The sequence below is a fragment of the Zerene cesonia genome, unplaced genomic scaffold (assembly GCF_012273895.1).
Source record: "Zerene cesonia ecotype Mississippi unplaced genomic scaffold, Zerene_cesonia_1.1 Zces_u001, whole genome shotgun sequence".
Classification (NCBI taxonomy): domain Eukaryota; kingdom Metazoa; phylum Arthropoda; class Insecta; order Lepidoptera; family Pieridae; genus Zerene; species Zerene cesonia.
Window position 1 is genome coordinate 4,455,490 of NW_024045131.1, and position 18,251 is coordinate 4,473,740.

The 18,251-nt window shown below is 36.8% G+C and overlaps 1 protein-coding gene across 1 annotated transcript in view; it reads left to right on the forward strand.

Annotated features, from left to right (window-relative positions):
• The first annotated feature begins 13,132 nt into the window (after positions 1–13,132).
• Positions 13,133–18,251, forward strand: part of LOC119838049 (putative fatty acyl-CoA reductase CG5065) — a 14,137-nt gene continuing 9,018 nt past the window's right edge. The window contains exons 1-4 of the mRNA XM_038363855.1: positions 13,133–13,291; positions 15,130–15,200; positions 16,858–17,119; positions 17,549–17,794. Coding sequence (XP_038219783.1) covers positions 15,187–15,200; positions 16,858–17,119; positions 17,549–17,794 — 522 coding nt within the window. The 5' untranslated portion in view covers positions 13,133–13,291; positions 15,130–15,186. The remainder of the gene's footprint in view (positions 13,292–15,129; positions 15,201–16,857; positions 17,120–17,548; positions 17,795–18,251) is intronic.

Sequence of the window (18,251 nt, forward strand, 5' to 3'; positions counted from 1 at the left end):
CCAGCAGTATATTTTTAGGTTGTTACTCCGTAAGTTTTCAACCGGCAGACGTGTGTTTCTTTTTGTTTGTTAGATTTTGTCCCATTTCAGACTCAGTAGAGTTAGTGTCAGTCTTATATGTAGAAAAGAATTATAATAGAAAGATAAGTTAAACATGACATATACAGAAGTTGTTAAGCCAAGAGTTTATCTTATACAAGGTGCGCCGCGCGGTTTGTCCGCGCAAGTCTGTATCCTGTAGGAATATCGGGATAAAAAGTTGCCTATGTGTTATTCCAGTTGTCTAGCTATCTACGTACCAAATTTCATTGCAATCGGTTCAGTAGTTGCTTGAAAGAGTAACAAACATATACACATCCTTACAAACTTTCGCATTTATAATATTAGTAGGATTAGTAGGAATAGTAGGATTAGTAGGATGTACGTATATGTTTACTTTTATATTGTTTACCTTTGTCATGCCCATCTCCATTTTAATCCATGCGTGTTTTTTTTGTTATGAGTGGACAAGAGCTGGTTGGTAAGGTGCAGAGGTAGAGCTTCTGGAAACGGACTGTTTAAAGAGATAAAGGATAAGGAAAGGATCGACGATGAGAATAAACAAAAAACTGGGAAGGGTGAGGAAAAGAATACGGGCCTACGACTTACCAACTTACCCTACGAAACACAGTTCGCCGAACTTTTGTGGGGGTGTGCTACCTGCCCCGGCATTGGCCCATCTCGTGTCGAAGCGTGCTTGACTTGCACAATAAAATTGCGTCTTTTATAGTTATGTAATGTGACTGAACATTTATGTGAAGTGACAAAACTAGAACAAAACCGAACAAACAGGTAAATATCTAGTCTTTAACCCAGTTATATCCTCGTCCCAGAGATTGTGACCTTTCTGATTGGATTGCTCAAATAGATAGCCGCGAGTCGAATAACTCGTTCACTAAACACTTGTATCATAGAAGATAGTGTACCATTAAAATAGTAATTCTCAAATCTATAAGTAAATATATTAACCTCAAAGGTTGACTGACTGAATGACATAGTGATCTATCAACGCACAGCCCAAACCACTGGACGGATCGGCCTGAAATTTGGCATACAGATAGATGTTATGACGCAGGCATCCGCTAAGAAAGGATTTTGATAAATTCTACCCGCAAGGGGATAAAATTGGGGATTAAAGCTTGTACCATGAAAATTTATTAGGACCGCGCTGAATAACAACTAGTTATGAATTAATACTTGACTCGCTCTTTGAAAATACATTTAAAAGTCATTTAAGTACATTGAATATTTAAAATAATCTCCTAGAGATCTTCATACATGTAAAATTTATAAACATATTGAAATTTTTGTCGAACTGTCTGGTGTCCGGCATACACGCAAAAACGACTGTGCGGATTTTGATAAAAAAATTTATAAAGTGCTTAGAAACACTTGAAGATATAATTTATTCTAAATGAGAGATGAAAACTACTCGTGCGCAAACGAATTAAAGCTAGTAAGGAATAAACATTACGATATGACTCATGTCAAAAAATAACAAGATTTATGATTTAATCTTTTTAAAATATAAAGGCTTGTATAGTTTTATGTTTTTATCTTATTTTGCTAAGCGAATTAAAATTTATTAAACACTTTACTGAGATCTTCTTATCATCGTTTTATCAAACAAAACACAGTTTAATTTTTAGTTTTATAGCATTGAAATGCTTTATAAATGAGAAATTTTGAAAGAATAGAAAAAGTTAGATCCTGCCTCGTGATCGAATTTTTTCTATTCTTTCAAAATTTCTCAAACATAACACAGGTTAAAAACATATAGAAAAAAAAATCTGAGGACTGGGGTGGTACCACTACAGATTCTAAAGAGTAACGAACAATACAACACAAAAGATTCGCGTCTATCAGGTTATCAAAAAATTATTTAGTTTATCAAAAAATAAAACAACAAAATAAAGGCTTTGAGAGTCTCTAAATGCTACTACTTAATCTGTATGAATCTCATGGATTGTGAGTTGCCCATTTTTATCAAAATTAACTAATCTGATACGTCTTCTCGTCATCTTTAAAATATGTGAGTTTCCGTAATGACATTTCCACTCTAAGCTGAAATGTTATAACATTAAGAAATGTGAAATATGTAGGCAATGTTTGACTTTCAGAACGGCGAGCAGCGGAGCCCGCAGCCCGGTGGCCGTGAATACAATATTATAATTAAATATAGTGATTCAAAACGGGTTAGTGTTGACATGCTCTTGGGCGCAGCCATTGCAAAACAATTATTGTTTCGAAACCGCCATGTTTGCCTTTGGAATTCTCTTACTCAACGTTTTACGAATTCTAGTCACTACGGACGAATATAGATGGCGCTGCTCTGAGGTGTAAGTGAGCAAATGTTTTAAATTTAACATTAAATATATCCATAAAATATTTGAAACCCATGTACCATGTAACATATACTTTTAATTAATAATTAGTTAATAGTTAATACCAAAGATCGAAATGTCGTTCCGAAGAAGTCTCCATAGGTAGCGCTATAATTAAATTAAAATGAAGTTGCTCATACAAGAGCTAGACAGTAGTTACGCTATTCACCACGAGATGGCAATAATATCAATCAATTAAATCCTCATTTGTTATGAAACAAATTGTGACGATAGCTTCTGTTAAATATTCATTAATCATAGGAATGGAACATTTTTAAATACGAATAAAAAATGAACTCAATTAATTTGATGTTCTAGCTGACACCGGAAAGCAGCTGACTGTTGATACATAATGTTATTTAGTTGAAGCCACGTAATTGGTGTTAATAATAAAAATTATATAATCAATATTTTTGACTAAAGAGAATTGTATTTTAAATTAACATAACTAATCATAAAGAGATTTTTATTCAATCACTTTTAATAGGCATAAATTAGGTAGTATTTAAATCGAGCGATCACTCAAAGGCATCGAAAAATAGTCCTTTAAAAATCCACTTACAATTTTCTGGAAATCATCATCATCAGCCCATACATGTTCCCACTGCTGGGACACAGGCCTCCTATGAGGGTTCAGGCCATAATCCACCACGCTGGCCAAGTGCGGGTTGGCAGATGTCGCATGTCGTCGAAGTTTTGATTCTTGGACATGCCGGTTTCCTCACGATGTTTTCCTTCACCGTTTTAAGCAGTGGTGATGTTATCCACATGTGCAGATAAATTGAAAAATCAATTTATTTCCTGCACGCTCGCCCGGTCTCGAACCCCGACTTATCGATTTTGAAGTCCGAGGTTCTCACCACTGAGCCACCACTGCTTATTATTAATGGATGATGGATAATATTTCCAGAAAATATATAATATATTTTCTGGAAATATTATCCAATTTTACTTTGGATCAGATCAGAAACGGTTTTGTGTACATTTTTTATGTCATCGCGGACATTTGAGCTTCAGGAGAACCTATCCTGATGGTAGGCGATCACCACTGCCCATGAACATTCGCAGAGGCATTACATTTCCTCTGGAAATAAGGAATCGGCTGGGAAGGCTGAGGAAAATGAATCGGGCCATATCAGTACATAGATATAATACAGACTTTACCTATGTCTAAGTATTAAAGCGTCGTGGCATACCATTTTCTGTGTCAGCAAGTTTTATTAAAAAAAGGTATACATAACTTTTCTAAAAATAACTTCAGAAAAGCCATTTCCCTCGCATAAATTGTAGGTATTATGTATGACATAAGGAAAGCGGATGAATTGTAAGTTATGTAAACTTGACCCGTTGTGACCCGCTTTGTGACCATACATACACCGAAATGCTTAGAAATATTTGTAGGGGTCCAGTGAATTACGAAAGAGTATCGAGAAATTTTTATTTTTGTATTTTTATGTTGTTATATAAAATCTAATTACTGGCTACTGCCATTGTAATATAGTTGTGTTTACAGCTTTATAAAATTACTAAATTCAGAAATATTTACAATACGATTATACACAAATATTTAAAAAATCGGTCTAGTTATTTCGGAGAACAACAGATACAAATTACGAACACAGTGTTAGGAGAATATAATACACTAGCTTTTGGCTTTGGCTTCGCACGCGTTACGTTCGGAGTAGTTTAATAGATGTTATGATACATATACACCTTCCTCTTGAATCACTCTATCTAATAAAAACCCATCTAAATCTGTTGTGTAGCTTTAAAGATAAAGTATAGATACATGGGAAAGCTGCGGAAAGCGACTTTGATTTATACTATGTTGTGATTAGACATTAAAAATATTCTCATAAATGCAGAAGCTGGGTTTCATTCATTTCTATATATTCTCATTAAACAATTACTGCAGTGCCTGTTAGATCTTACAGTGCCTTAAATCGGCGAACCGACCATTCATAAGGAATATGTTATACGGGCTTCCCCAGCAGCATAACATCTCTTTTCCTCCAACTTTCGCGTTTCCAAATAAATTATGACTTTTGAATCTTTATTTACTTGAAAAGTGTGTCAAGACACACATTTCAAGTAAATTTATAAAAAATGTATTGGATAGTAATTAAGTAAATAAATGTAGATTTGTTTCCTGTTATACCGAACTCTTTATGCAATAAATCGACACGCACGCGTATTAATCGTTTTTTAATTACGTCAATTTAATAAAAACAATAAAAATCTTTATGCAGCAATAATTTTAAACATTAGAGGATCACGTGAGATGCAAATAAGACTGCTGTCTGTATCTTGGATCAGATACGTGTAGATCTCTGAATTATTCTATTGCACTCCGGTCGTTTGTGCCGAAGCGTGCTCGACTCCCACATGTAGCGCAATGCACGCCCTACTATAGTAGACTATACAAAATACAATCCTTTCCTTTATTACTCTCGTCATCCTTTCTTCCTAGCTCTCAAATTTGAACTCGGCAACATTTGCAGAGGCGTAACTACAAACATCAGACATATGTTCGTAGAGAGAGAGAATCTAGCCTGATTGAATGCTGTCGTGACTGGTGCATGTCCAAGTCTGTAGTCTGGTTTGGAATTAAAATATAGGTACAGATTATGTATTGAACCTCACACTAGGATCCCCTGTGTTGTGAGGCTCAATCTCTTTCATCGTATTACATAAAAAATATTTTAATCTTTTCTTGGTATTTTGTGGATGCGTATGTATGTATGTGTGTGAGTAGGTCTGCATGTGTGTGTAAAATTTGAAAGATAAGTATTAAAATTCTCCACAAAGGAGGTAATAAATTTACGTTTTTCGGTGAGTTATGTTTTATCTTATGTTTTTATCTCTTCGGAAAAATTTTCAAAATAATCATTCGGTTCTCAATCGATTATTATGTAGTACTTTGTAAGCGTTACAAATGTTTACGTCATTATCAGTTATTACATGAATAACTACGTTTTTTTTATGTCACAGTCGGCAATGGAGCTGGCGGGTCGCCTGATGGTAAGCGCTACCACCGCCCATGAACATTTGGAGGGGCATAAGGTCCATTGCAGACCTTACGCCTCTACAAATGGATTGCCGATTTTTTGGGAAGGGATTAAGAAAGGATTGGCGATAGGAATAAAGGAAGGGGAGGGAAGGGTAAGGAAAACGATATGGGTCTAATTTTGTTTTTGTTTATTTGTTAACAGTTAAGTCCAGAACAAGGTTCAATTTAGCATATAGTTTTGTTAAATAATAAGTACATAATTTGACTGCATTATTTATTAATTGATGATAGATATTTTCAACCAATGAACCCATACAGCCATCTTATATAATACTAGCTTTCGCCCGCGGCTTCGCACGCGTAAATTCAGATTAGTTTAATAGATATATCTTATATATACCTTTAAACGAGCAATTCTTGTATATATATATATATATATATATATCTCGGAATCGGCTCCAACGATTTTCATGAAATTTAGTATATAGGGGGTTTCGGGGTTTCGTGGTTTTTTTTCCTGACATCTATTGGTGAATAATAATACTATTTTGCTTCGTAGATAGCTGGACAACTGAAATAACACATAGGCACTTTTTATACCGATATTCCTACGGGATATGGACTTACGCGGTTTCAACCGCGGATCACAGCTAGTATACATATAAACCTTCCTTGAAGTACTGTATCTATTAAAAGAAAACTCCATCAAAATCTGTTGAGTAGTTTTAAAGATTTAAGCATACTCAGGGACACAGGGACAGAGAAAGCGACTTTGTGATATCCTACGTAGTAATAACTTACAAACTATAGCATTAATGAATATATGGAAGATGACAATCCATGGAATGTTATCGCTTAAGAACCACAGGTCAGTTCTTTGGCATCATTGTTATGTACATATTATTTATTGCATAATGTAGAATCAAAATGTACATTGGACATGACTGGAAATGTACAGAGTATCTAGTTGGCTCTTCTGTGGTGAAACTGCTTTCCGAACCGGTGGTATTTCCTAAAGCTGTGTTATTTTGGTATGTGGTGGTCGAGCACGCTTCGCCACGACTTGGGCCAGCTCGCACCGGGGAAGTACCACACCCTCACAGAAATAAGTTTCGTTTGGTAAGTAGGGGAACCGGAGGCCCATATCCCCTTCCTTATCCTTTCCAGTCCTTTTCTTTATTCCTCTCGTCAATACTTTCTTAATCCGTTTCCAATTTGAAGTCGACAATCCATGTATAGAGGCGTAAGGTGCAGCGATCGAACTCACGCCTCTCCAAAGGTTCACGGGCGGTGGTAGCGCTTACCATCCGGCGACCCACCAGCCTCATTGCCGACAATGACAGTATAAAAAATCAAGGATTGAATAGTGCTTCTATAAGAAGTCTGAGAGAATAAATAAATGTTTGAGTGTGAGTGTGAGCTTGAGCACGACATAGTAAATTGTTTTCTACTTTTTTATTGCATACGCTTTGAGCTTTCATAGTTTGAAAACCATTCTAAAGATTTTGTTTGTGTGTGAAGCTTTAAAACTTTTACTCTCTAATCTTTATATGTTTGTGCATGTGTGTGCGTGTGCGTGTGCGTGTGTGCGTATGTAAACAGTGTGACGTCACTCTAATGTTACGAGGAGGAAACGAGGCGGCCAGTGAAAGTGGACGTGCTTCATTGCCCGTTAGTGATGGGACTAGTCGATATATCGACATCGATATCGATAGAAAGTGTCAATTGACGAATCGTTGTCATATTACCCAACGCATCAATAATCTTTAAAGGCGATATAAATTAACACAGCAAAAGTACAAGTGACCGGTGAAATATAAAATGTATGAAATTCTGCATTTATAATATTATGTAATTTTGAAAACATTCAAATCGTTCTGTGAAATCTCTCTATATAGGCTCAAGATTACCTTTGAATGTTTAAATGAGTAGTGTCTCTATATCGCTAACCCATCGAGATATATTTTGGTGTGCTCTCTTCTAAATCATGTTCATACAACAACACACACAAACACGAAACATCGATAACAAGTCGTCGGGCGCACATCCCTCGCCGACCGGTCAGTAAGTAGGCAAGTTACGTCACTACGGGCCATCGCGACCATTCATCCTTGTTTCGGTAGAAATTGTTATTTGGATCAAACATGACGAAACTGACCCAGAGTTGCCACACGTGCTGGTAATTTTGCTTTGACGATATGGCGGACTAGGGGTGTAGCTAGCTAGGGTTGCCAGCTGGGCGTTATTAAATCTGTACTAATATTGCAGGGCTGGAGAAGTTGTCTGTTTGGTTGGTTGACCACGTTAATGTCAGGAACGATTATTTTGAATTGCTTTTTTGTGTTGTATAACATCTGATAACATATAACATGACGCTTCTTCCAAAAGGAACAAGAAAAATGTTGAAAACATGGGAAAAACTCTTCCTTTTGAGAGCAGACGAGGTTATGTGGGTCAGTTTGTATAACATACAGCACGTGTCTTAGTGTAGTCGTATCCCGAGGACCAAGTCACAATTCTTATTCATTTTTGTGGTAAAGTGGGAGGTCTGGAAATTGGCCTTCGCCAGTAAATCATTAGGAATTATGTCCCAAAGTATACTTCAGGAACTCATTACGTAGGTTGATGAGTACGCTCATATATTCTAAGGAAAGACAGAACAAATACAAGTTAATCATATTTTTGTTTCGAACGTAATGTATTGGATAATAATCGATAGTAATTAGCCTTTAATGGCTCCACTATTCCATGTGACTGACAATTGTTACGAATGTTTGAAACAATACTGTTAGAAATAAAATAAGGGAGCTGTGTTTAATATTAGTTTGTTCGTAAAAAGAACGTACTGAAATTCTACACAACTTCCCAATTGACAGTCAGTTGATAACAAATCACAACCAGTCACCAAGACCATTAACAAAGTGAGGGTAGTCGGGTCGAACGTTGCTTAAACAACGTGCGAACACCAAGACACAATCCGTACGAATGCACGCCACGTTTCTGTGTGATTCAACATTTTATAGGATTCGTTAGCTAAACGAATTGTGACAATAATATAAAAAATCTATATAAAAAATTTACGAAAATTTAAATATGTTGCCAGTTAAAACTCGAGAAGAATTCGATCAATTCGATATTTTTTTGTCGTTTTTTGGTCAAGCCCACCGTACGCAGAATTGAAGAGAATTCCTATGGAGAGAAAGAACCTTCCACGGGTGAGGCCGGGGCGGAATGCTAGTGAACAAATAAATGTATAAGTTTCACTCCTACGCGTACATATTATGAGAATGTTTGCTCAAAAAAATTGTGCAAGAACCTGAATGTCGACAAGCTGTCTGCAAAACCCAAAACATGACTTGCAGTTTTATCTCGATGGAAGATGTTACGAGATCTACACTGCATTATTATAAACGAGACGCTCGTCCCGACTCGCCATCTTGCTATCCGGTAGCAAGATTCCTGTTTTACCCCAAGGGAGCATTTAATCGAGATAAAAAAGTATCATATCACCCAAGTCAAATCATACCCTGTCTGTATACCAGATTTCATCAAAATCCCTTCAGTAGCTTCAGCGTGAATGACGGACAAACATCCAAACAAACAAACTTTCTTTTAACATTCATAATATTAGTGTTATATTATGTGTGTGATTCGTCACACTAATATCACACTTCTCACAAAACATCCATGTATGACTACCCACGTGACGCAGTATCGTTTAAACTTATTTTTATGAAAAGCTTTACCCAGACTACCATGCATTTGAGACACACTAACATATATATATAAGTAGCATTCCACCATGTCTCAAGGAATAAAAGAAAATCTCGCATAGTTCCCGTTTTCATGGGATTTCCGGGATAAAAACTGGATATCCTATGTTCTTTTTAAAACTATTAAAACTTCTACTACTAATCCAAGTCGGTTCAGTAGCTTAGGCGTAAAGAATTGACCGACAAACAGACATACGGACAGAAAAACAGAGTTAATATTAAATTTATAGCATTACCTTATGGGTATGGTCGAATTTTCTACTCGTGAGCGACTCCTTGTAGCGACACTATTCTGAATCGCGCAAGGGAAATGTTTCGCTACAGAGCATATATGCAACTTTTCAGCATCGCGCACTTGGGGCCTTACCGGCCAGCCAGTCGTGTAAACTTCCGAGAGCTCCCTATTTCTATTAAAAAAAATCCGCCTTTCTTCCTCCACATACAGATAAGTGATAAATAAGAAAAATATTAGCTTGAACTTCAGAAATATTATATTTCATATCGTAGGCTGGCACTCTAGATAGTGGGTTAATATGAACGTAGCTGAGAGGCATCAGAAGCGTCTCCTGTTACCACCGACTTCAATTAGAATCTGCCACTCACGAGATTTTTTAAAAATTTTTTTAATGCTACAGTCGGCAATGGAGCTGGTGGGACACCTGATGGTAAGCGCTACCACCGCCTATGAACATTTGGAGAGGCATAAGGTCTATTGCAGACCTTACGCCTCTACAAATGGATTGCCGACTTTTTGGGAAGGGATTAAGAAAGGATTGGCGATAGGAATAAAAGAAAGGACTGGGAAGGATAAGGAAAAGAATATGGGCCTCCGGCTCCCCCACTCACAGAACGAAACACAGCAGAATGCTATTTCACGCCGGTCTTCTGTGGGGGTGTGGTACTTCCCAGGTGCGAGCTTACCCAATTCGTGCCGAAGTGTGCTCGACTACCACATATCATTGAATTTAAAAGCAGTTGCAGAATGCTTTAATATGCAATTAATGTACGAGTTTTAACCTATGACTCTTCAGTTGTATTCATTTAAAACAAATCACAACCAAACTAAAAGATTTTATGTCAACTTATAAGTTATTATAAATGTGAGGACGATTTCTAAAACCATTAGGTATATAAACTAAAAATTAATTTCAAAATTTCTCAACCAGTAGGTATGTTCGTCTCGAGCGTTAATTGTTGACAAGATATTACATAAGTAATTGGCAATGTTATTAAGCATATTTAATAAGTAGATAACATCACCACTGCTCGAAACAGTGTAGGACGACATCGTAAGCCGACATATCCATGAATCAAAAATTCGAGTAAGCATCTTCTATATTATCAACGACTAGTAGTCCGCCCTAGCTTCGCCCGGTACATAATACATAAATTCTTATAAATTATATATAGCTCATTGGCAACAATACTTACGGATTATGTGCGTATGCAACGGTGAAAGTCAAATCGTTCCAGTTGTTTTCGACATGAGCGTGTCCAAACACACAAGCAAACAAAACTATTAGAATAGAATGAACGAATATTAGTGTAGATTCCTTATTTAAAAAATTAAAAAAACCTACGACACCCTTAATATCTACCTAAATAAACTTAGGAATATAAAAACAAAAAGAAACCATCGTTCGATCATGCCCAGTCCATGAAGTTCAGTTGCATTTACTATTACACGAGACCTCTCCGTATACAGCTATCGAAGTGACGTCAAAGCTTCCATCTTAGTTGCCGCTTTGTCAAAATCCAGGACACCTTATAGGGCATGTGATTAACTCCAAACAACAAGTTATACTATTGTTATTCAAGAACTCACGCAACTCTAATTATTATTACAAGCTCGTAACAGACTCCTAATATGTAACAATTAGGCTGTATATCATTGCTTCAACTGGTGTTAAACATGGAGTCACTGTTTAATCTGTGCTTTAACAGAAATATGTCACCGCAATATTGTAATCTGTGGAAATATTGTGATCGGTACATACAGTTTACAACTTAACGCATCATTTGTCGAGTAGTCTATGGACGACTTCTTTAAATTTTGAAATGAGTATTCGTGATCCGTTATGGATTGGGCTAGGTTCGGTTTATTTAAAAATTATACACACATCGGCGCCACATGTGGGAGTCGAGCACGCTTCGGCATGAATTGGGCCAGCTCGCACAGGGGAAGTAGCATCCTACTGTGTTTCGTACGGTGATCGGGGAAGCTGTAGGACCGATTCCTTTTTTGCTCACCCTTCCCAGTCCACTCCTTCTCTTTGGTCATCAAAACTTTTCACATCCTGTAGCTGCTTAAAAGCGGGCAGCGAATTCACACTGCGTTTGCGAATATTCATGGGTGGTAGTTATCTTTGCAAGCAGCGCTGCCAATGATCCAAGCTTAGCTGTATTCTGATAGTCGAAGTCGCTATGACACATATCACCTGTTTTTTTTTATTTTAAATTATTTAGGTTAGTCTACTGTCCCTGTGGCCCGCTGGCCAAGTGCGAGTTGGCAGATGTGACGTATCGTAGTTTCCTCACGACGTTTTCCGTCACGGTTTCGAGCAGAACAGATATTATTGATCATTAATGAATAAAAAATTAATTGATAAATCAATTGTTGTTTTTCACTCATTTTATTTCTTGCTAATGTCCGGTCATTTCAATATTTTATACATCCTAAGACTTGATTCCTTGCGTGTATTTTATAAACATAATGTGTTTTTGCCTAATTATAATAAATAATGACTTAAAAATACAAACCTTCACAAAATAATTGATTTTAACCTACCTTGCTGCTAGTTTATATTTTCCGACAGCTATCGCTATGCTAAACAATATGACATGTATTCTGTTGATTTCCTTTGACCGCGCGGGCAAAGCCGCGGGCAGCAAGCTAGTACTAAAAGCGCTTGTAAGAGAAGTATGTCTTCATAAATAAACATTCAAGTTTGATTTTGATCCGTTTATGTCTAGTTTTTCCTCGTTTTGATACAAAAGTGACCCCGGACGTGGATGGCGCGCGGCGGACGTCCGACCTGTAACGTTACGTCACGTCACGTCCCGCACGTCACGTCACGTCACGTCACGGAAACACGCGCGTGCGGCTGCGGCGGGCACGACGCGGTTACATAAAGAAACTAGCTGCTCGCTTCAGCTGTGGCACATACATTATATACAGGCTATAATAGCCTATGCCATTCATTGAAGTTGCAGCTTTCCAATCGTGAAAGAATTTTTGAAGTCGGTTGAGTAGTTTTTGCGTGAAGACGTTACAAAAATACAAAAATTTTCTCTTTATAATATAAGTGTATAAATCATTTTAAATTGTATTTAATGCGATTATATGAATTTATGAATTGAACCAATTCAATAAAGTTGACTGCTTTGTTGTTGAAAGCTGAAAAGCAATATTTGCCTCTTGCTTGCTCATTTTTTGGCTAAGTAATTAGTAAAATGTATCACACTTTTTGGCTCGTTTTAATCGATTTATTAATGCGCACAGAATAAATGAAGGCACACCCACACTCACACATACACATAAGGATACTCTGAATAACATTATTGTCCTTTATACACTTAATAAGGCATATAGATTGATATTTAATTGCACATAACATAATAACCTTCTCTTTCATGAATCGATGATTTTAGACTTCAAATTATTTCATGTTATAATGTTAATTTAACTATTTTGTAAATAAGATTTATATGGAAGTTATAAGAAAATTTTGATTACTTAATTTTTAAATAGTGACCGTGTATACTACCTAGGTGTGACCTAAACCCTGTACTAGACTATCCTAACACTATAAAAGCATTCAGCATCATCTCTAAAAACAATCCATCACAAAAAAAATCTGCTACAACCAGTACGCACGATGAGGTTTTCGTCGTGTCCGCTCCCGATATCCGGCCGTGTGTTTCCACATTATTACCGAAGCAATTACGTGATCAGCGTGCGTTAGTGAAAGCTGTGTGCCGGCGCGCGCCGAACGCCTCGCTGCAAAATGGTTTAATTCTATTTTTCGAATTTCAATATTTTTTTAACGTCGCGTGTGCGCTTGATTCGTTTCCCAGTATTTTCTGTAAGTATTGTATGTGTATTTTTCATTTTTAAATTGATTTATGAGCTGTCGTAATTTATTTTATTTTTATTGAAATATAAGAAGCACTAACATTTCGATGAAATTAGGTCACCTAAAATTGTAATGTAATTAATAATTTGAAAGTTAAGTGATATGTCAATAAAAAACAATAAAAATAAAAAAGAAGCATCAACAACCATCACATTTCTGCGTGCAACTTTTTATTAGACTACAGAAAATATTATAAGAAATTTTGTTAGAATGCAAAAGATTTATGTCGACGCTGGATTCGAACCCGCGCCCTTTCGCCCTACCGTGGCAACAATGTAGCGAAACGACGCGACTTCAAAATTTCTCATTAATAAAGTATTTCAATAAAAGCTCTGTTATCTAGCAGATAAGGAATATAAAAGTATTATACCATATTCGTGAATATCTAAGATATATCAACCTACCATACACATATATACATCTTATGAACAAACCATCACATAATATTTTTATATTTAACAAATCACTTCATCATATTATGAAGATTTTTGTCTGTAAAAGAATCGGAAAAACAAGTGGGTGCGAGATCATTTTCACAAAATTTCAATAATTCTAGTCTTCACTATTTATAATATTCGGAATGCATGGAGCTTTTAGCTTTAAGCTTTTTTCATAGCAGAAAAAGTTGTAATTTCTATATATACTCGTAATTGAGCTTTCCAAAAAAATCATTAAGTGACAAGGGATACGCTATTACAATGTAAAAACTATATTGAAAATGTATTAGTTCAGAGAATCTACTATAATATTAATAAATATATGGAAGTTACCAAATATTTGAATTTGAATTTAGTTACTACCTAGTAATCAGGAATATTGTAGATTAGCGGTCCGCCCCGGCTTCGCCTGTGGCACATATATAGCCCATTGCCTTCCTCAATAAATGGGCTATCTAACACTGAAAAAAATTTTCAAATAGGACCAGTAGTTCCTGAGATTAGCGCGTTCTCTTCAGCTTTAATATATTCATATAGATTACCTCGTTGAAAGATAAAATTAAAAGACACATTATGTAGCTAGCATTGGTTTATGGTGCACGGAGAAACTTGATGTTTGCATGATACATGCTCCTCTGTTATGTATTCAATATGAATAAACATTTATTTTTCAAAACATTACAAACTCGATCCAAGCCTTGATTTTAGACAATGTGACTCGCGAATATGGAAGCATGGACGTCATTTAATGTTTGAAAGCCTTTATCTCAGGAACTATTGGAGAGTTTTCATAAATTTTTTCACAGTTAGATATATACTTGATCCTTGAATGCTATAGGCTACCTTACTCATACAAGTAGCACACTTGGCTTGCTACTGTTTGGATGTCAAACATATTTATATAAAAGCATTGTCAACAAGACTTTTCCACACCTTTTGTTAAGTTATAGAGGCCTGATCTCTACTATAACAGTGCTATGAGGTCAGAGATATATACGCACTACGGGTGAAGACGGGCCGCATCGCTGGTACATACATACATCTGGTACATACAACAAAAATGGTGGCCAAAACTTACACTCAGACAAAGAAATCTATTGTATAAAAAGAAAGTCAGTCAGTTACCGGTCTGGTACTTAAACTTTTATTGAAAGTTTTATATTCACTATGCGATAATATGACACAAGAATGACTGAACAGATTTTAATGATTTTCTAGTTATTGGTATTGAGTCTTCTTGGATAAGATACTGACGATTGCAAACATATCGATAATATTTCAATGAAAGGGATACAAGCAAGAGTGTATATATTAGTTCAGAAAATTTTTAACAGTAATTTATTTTTCCAGATCATAATATTGTGGAAGCAGTCTCGCACCGGCCGATTACAATAAAACAACAACACAATGGATCTCTTAGAGTAAGTTTCACACTTTGATAGATAATAAGAATCACACTAATGTTATACACTAGCTGTTGCCCGCAGCTTTGCGCGCGCAGTCGTTTAAATTATCATGGTACAAACTATGGGAATTTTTCAAATTTTTTTCTTAGCGGATGCCTACGTCATAATATCTATCTGCATGCCAAATTTCAGCCCGACCCGTCCAGTGGTTTGGGCTGTGCGTTTACAGATCGCTATGTCAGTCAGTCATTCAGCCACCTTTGAGTTGAGTTTGGATGTTTGTTCGTCAATTACTCTGAAACTACTGAACGGATTTTGATGAAATTTAATACACAGACAGGGTATGAGCTGACTTGGGTGATAGGATATTTTTAGGAAACTTGATATCCGGGCGGAGCCGGGGCGAGCGTCTAGCTAATTAGAAGATGCGATGTATTTCCAAAAAAAAAGATCAGTGTAATTATATAACAAAATAACATAAAATTCTTCTTCCATTAATAATTTAACAAGAAATTATTGACTCGTAATATAAAGTAATGACTTAGATTCGACGGTCTAGATGCCCTCGCTCTATCAACCATCGAACTTAAACTAGAATTGATGAAGGGGACGAAATGGCTTCAGTTCAATAATTTTCACATAGATCATCGAAATTTCTAGATACAGAAATGAAAATAACCAAAACAGACCACTTTATTTTAGAAAAGAAATTTCTGCCAACAACCTCGATAACAATAATTGGTTTCGTTCTAACACTGTTATGTAGTATTAGATAAACTGCGAAAACATTTAACATAATATTCGATATTTCTTAACACAGTTATAATAATTTAACTTCGTAATCAACGCTGAGTTGCGCCATTTGCTTTTACTTGTTATTTATAACGGAACGTCGTTGGTTAACCAATAACTGATGAATAATTATTGAAGTGAAAACTTATTGAAACGATTTTACGATAAGCCTCGTGAGTCTGTCAGATTTAGCCACCCGTTATACATAAAGTTCACCCGCTGACTAAACTACGGGCAGTATTCGGGGGTTGATTTTTATCTGGAAAGGTTTTAAATCACACTTTAAAAATGTCATATAAGCGGTGTTTGCTGTTAGAGAATACAAGCACCAACAGAGTTTTGTATGTGCAACATAATGGAGCTAGCTGCAGCTAACATTACGTCGTACCTGAAAGAAAGTGAAAATGCTTTTAATACCAAAATTCTCGAAAAGCAATTCTGTAATCGCAATGCACAGAACCACACGTTGATTATTAAATCCTACTAATATTAAAATGCGAAAGTTTGTGAGGATGGATGTATGTGTATGTATGTTTGTTACAACTTCACACAAAAACTACTGAACCGATTGCAACGAAATTTGGTGCGTAGATAGACTTAGGGACTGGAATAATACATAGGCGATCTTTATCCCGATATTCCTACAGGATACAGACTTACGCGGGTGGAACCGCGGGCGCAGCTAGTAAGATATAGCATGAATAAATAATGCTGAATAGGCAGAATTATCAAATGTACAATGCAATAGAATTTGGACATTACTGTTGCGAGATAAGATACAGATTTAAATGCATGTTTTACTCTCTAGTAATTTTTTGACGAACTTCGAGTATACTATAGCAGGCACACAAATAGCTGTTAACAAGCAAAAACTCCACAGCAAAACAATAGAACCGGAGCTGATGAACGGTAACGACCCAGCCACGCCCGACCTCAACCAAGAAGTGGTGGAGGCGGAAGGCATTGCAGACTTCTTCGCCAATAGTGTGGTGTTCGTCACCGGCGGCACTGGCTTCGTGGGCAAGGCGCTGCTGGAGAAACTTCTGAGGAGTTGCCCCGGCATAGAGACCATATACGTGCTCATGCGCCCCAAGCGGGGGCTCTCCGTAGAGCAGAGGTACAAGGAGCTGCTTAAGAACCAGGTAACCAACAACGGGTAAAATAGATTGCGTAAAAATTGTCTACATTTTATATAAATTAATTCAGAAACACGTTTCATATCAATTGACCATAAGGCATCTCTTTCTATATATTATCTATTAGATTTGGAGTTTCAAACGTGACTAAGGTCAGTTTCTTCCACAAACAATCAGAGCTCACTTTGTATGTTGAAATGACGGATACAGATTTCTTTTAGAAAAACTGAAAAAGTAAGACAATAAGGAAAAGAGAAGAACAAAGATACGCTATGAAATTCTCTATTTCCCTAACGGATTATTTCGAAAGAATTTCTTAATTGACGACGAATGTGTGTCCATAAGGCATCTCTTTGTATATCTCTATTATATTTGAATGAATGAAATATAACATGATGGACTCTATGCCGCGTGTTTCCTGCCCTTTGCGCGCAGGTGTTCGACCGTGTGCGCGCGCGCTGGCCCGAGCGGCTGGAGAAGCTACAGCCGATAGTGGGCGACGTGTCGGCGCCGGGGCTGGGCGTGGGCGTGGAACAGCTGCCGCTTTTGCGGCGAGTGCACGCCGTGTTCCACTCCGCCGCCACCGTGCGCTTCACGGAGTCCCTGCAGGTGGCCACCGCGCTCAACGTGCAGGGCACCGCCTCCCTGCTGCAGCTGGCCGCCGATATGCCCCTGCTCAAGGTTAGCACTCCTATCTACTCTTTGACTCTGCCTGCTCTAGCTTGGAATAGCTTAATATCATAAGCGCTTAATAAGTTGAACTGATTACGCGCGATACGATGATATGCGCACAGTCAATGACATTACATAGTATAAAGCAAATACGCTTACCGCGTCTGTATGTATGTATGCTTAAGTCTTTGAAACTACGCAATGGATTTCGATGGGGTTTTTTTAAATAATATAATATAATTATTTCCGATATTCCTGTTTTATTATTCACTTACGAGTATATATATCTTAATGTGTAAAATTGTTGTCTTAATGTCTAATTGAATTAATGTATAGCATGGTGGCGCTTTGGTTAGTCTGTAAGTTACTATATTATTAAATAATAATATACCTAGAGGAGCATCAGTTGATTAACGACCGGCAATACGGTTTCCGTAGCGGCCGTTCAACTGGTGATCTTTTGGTC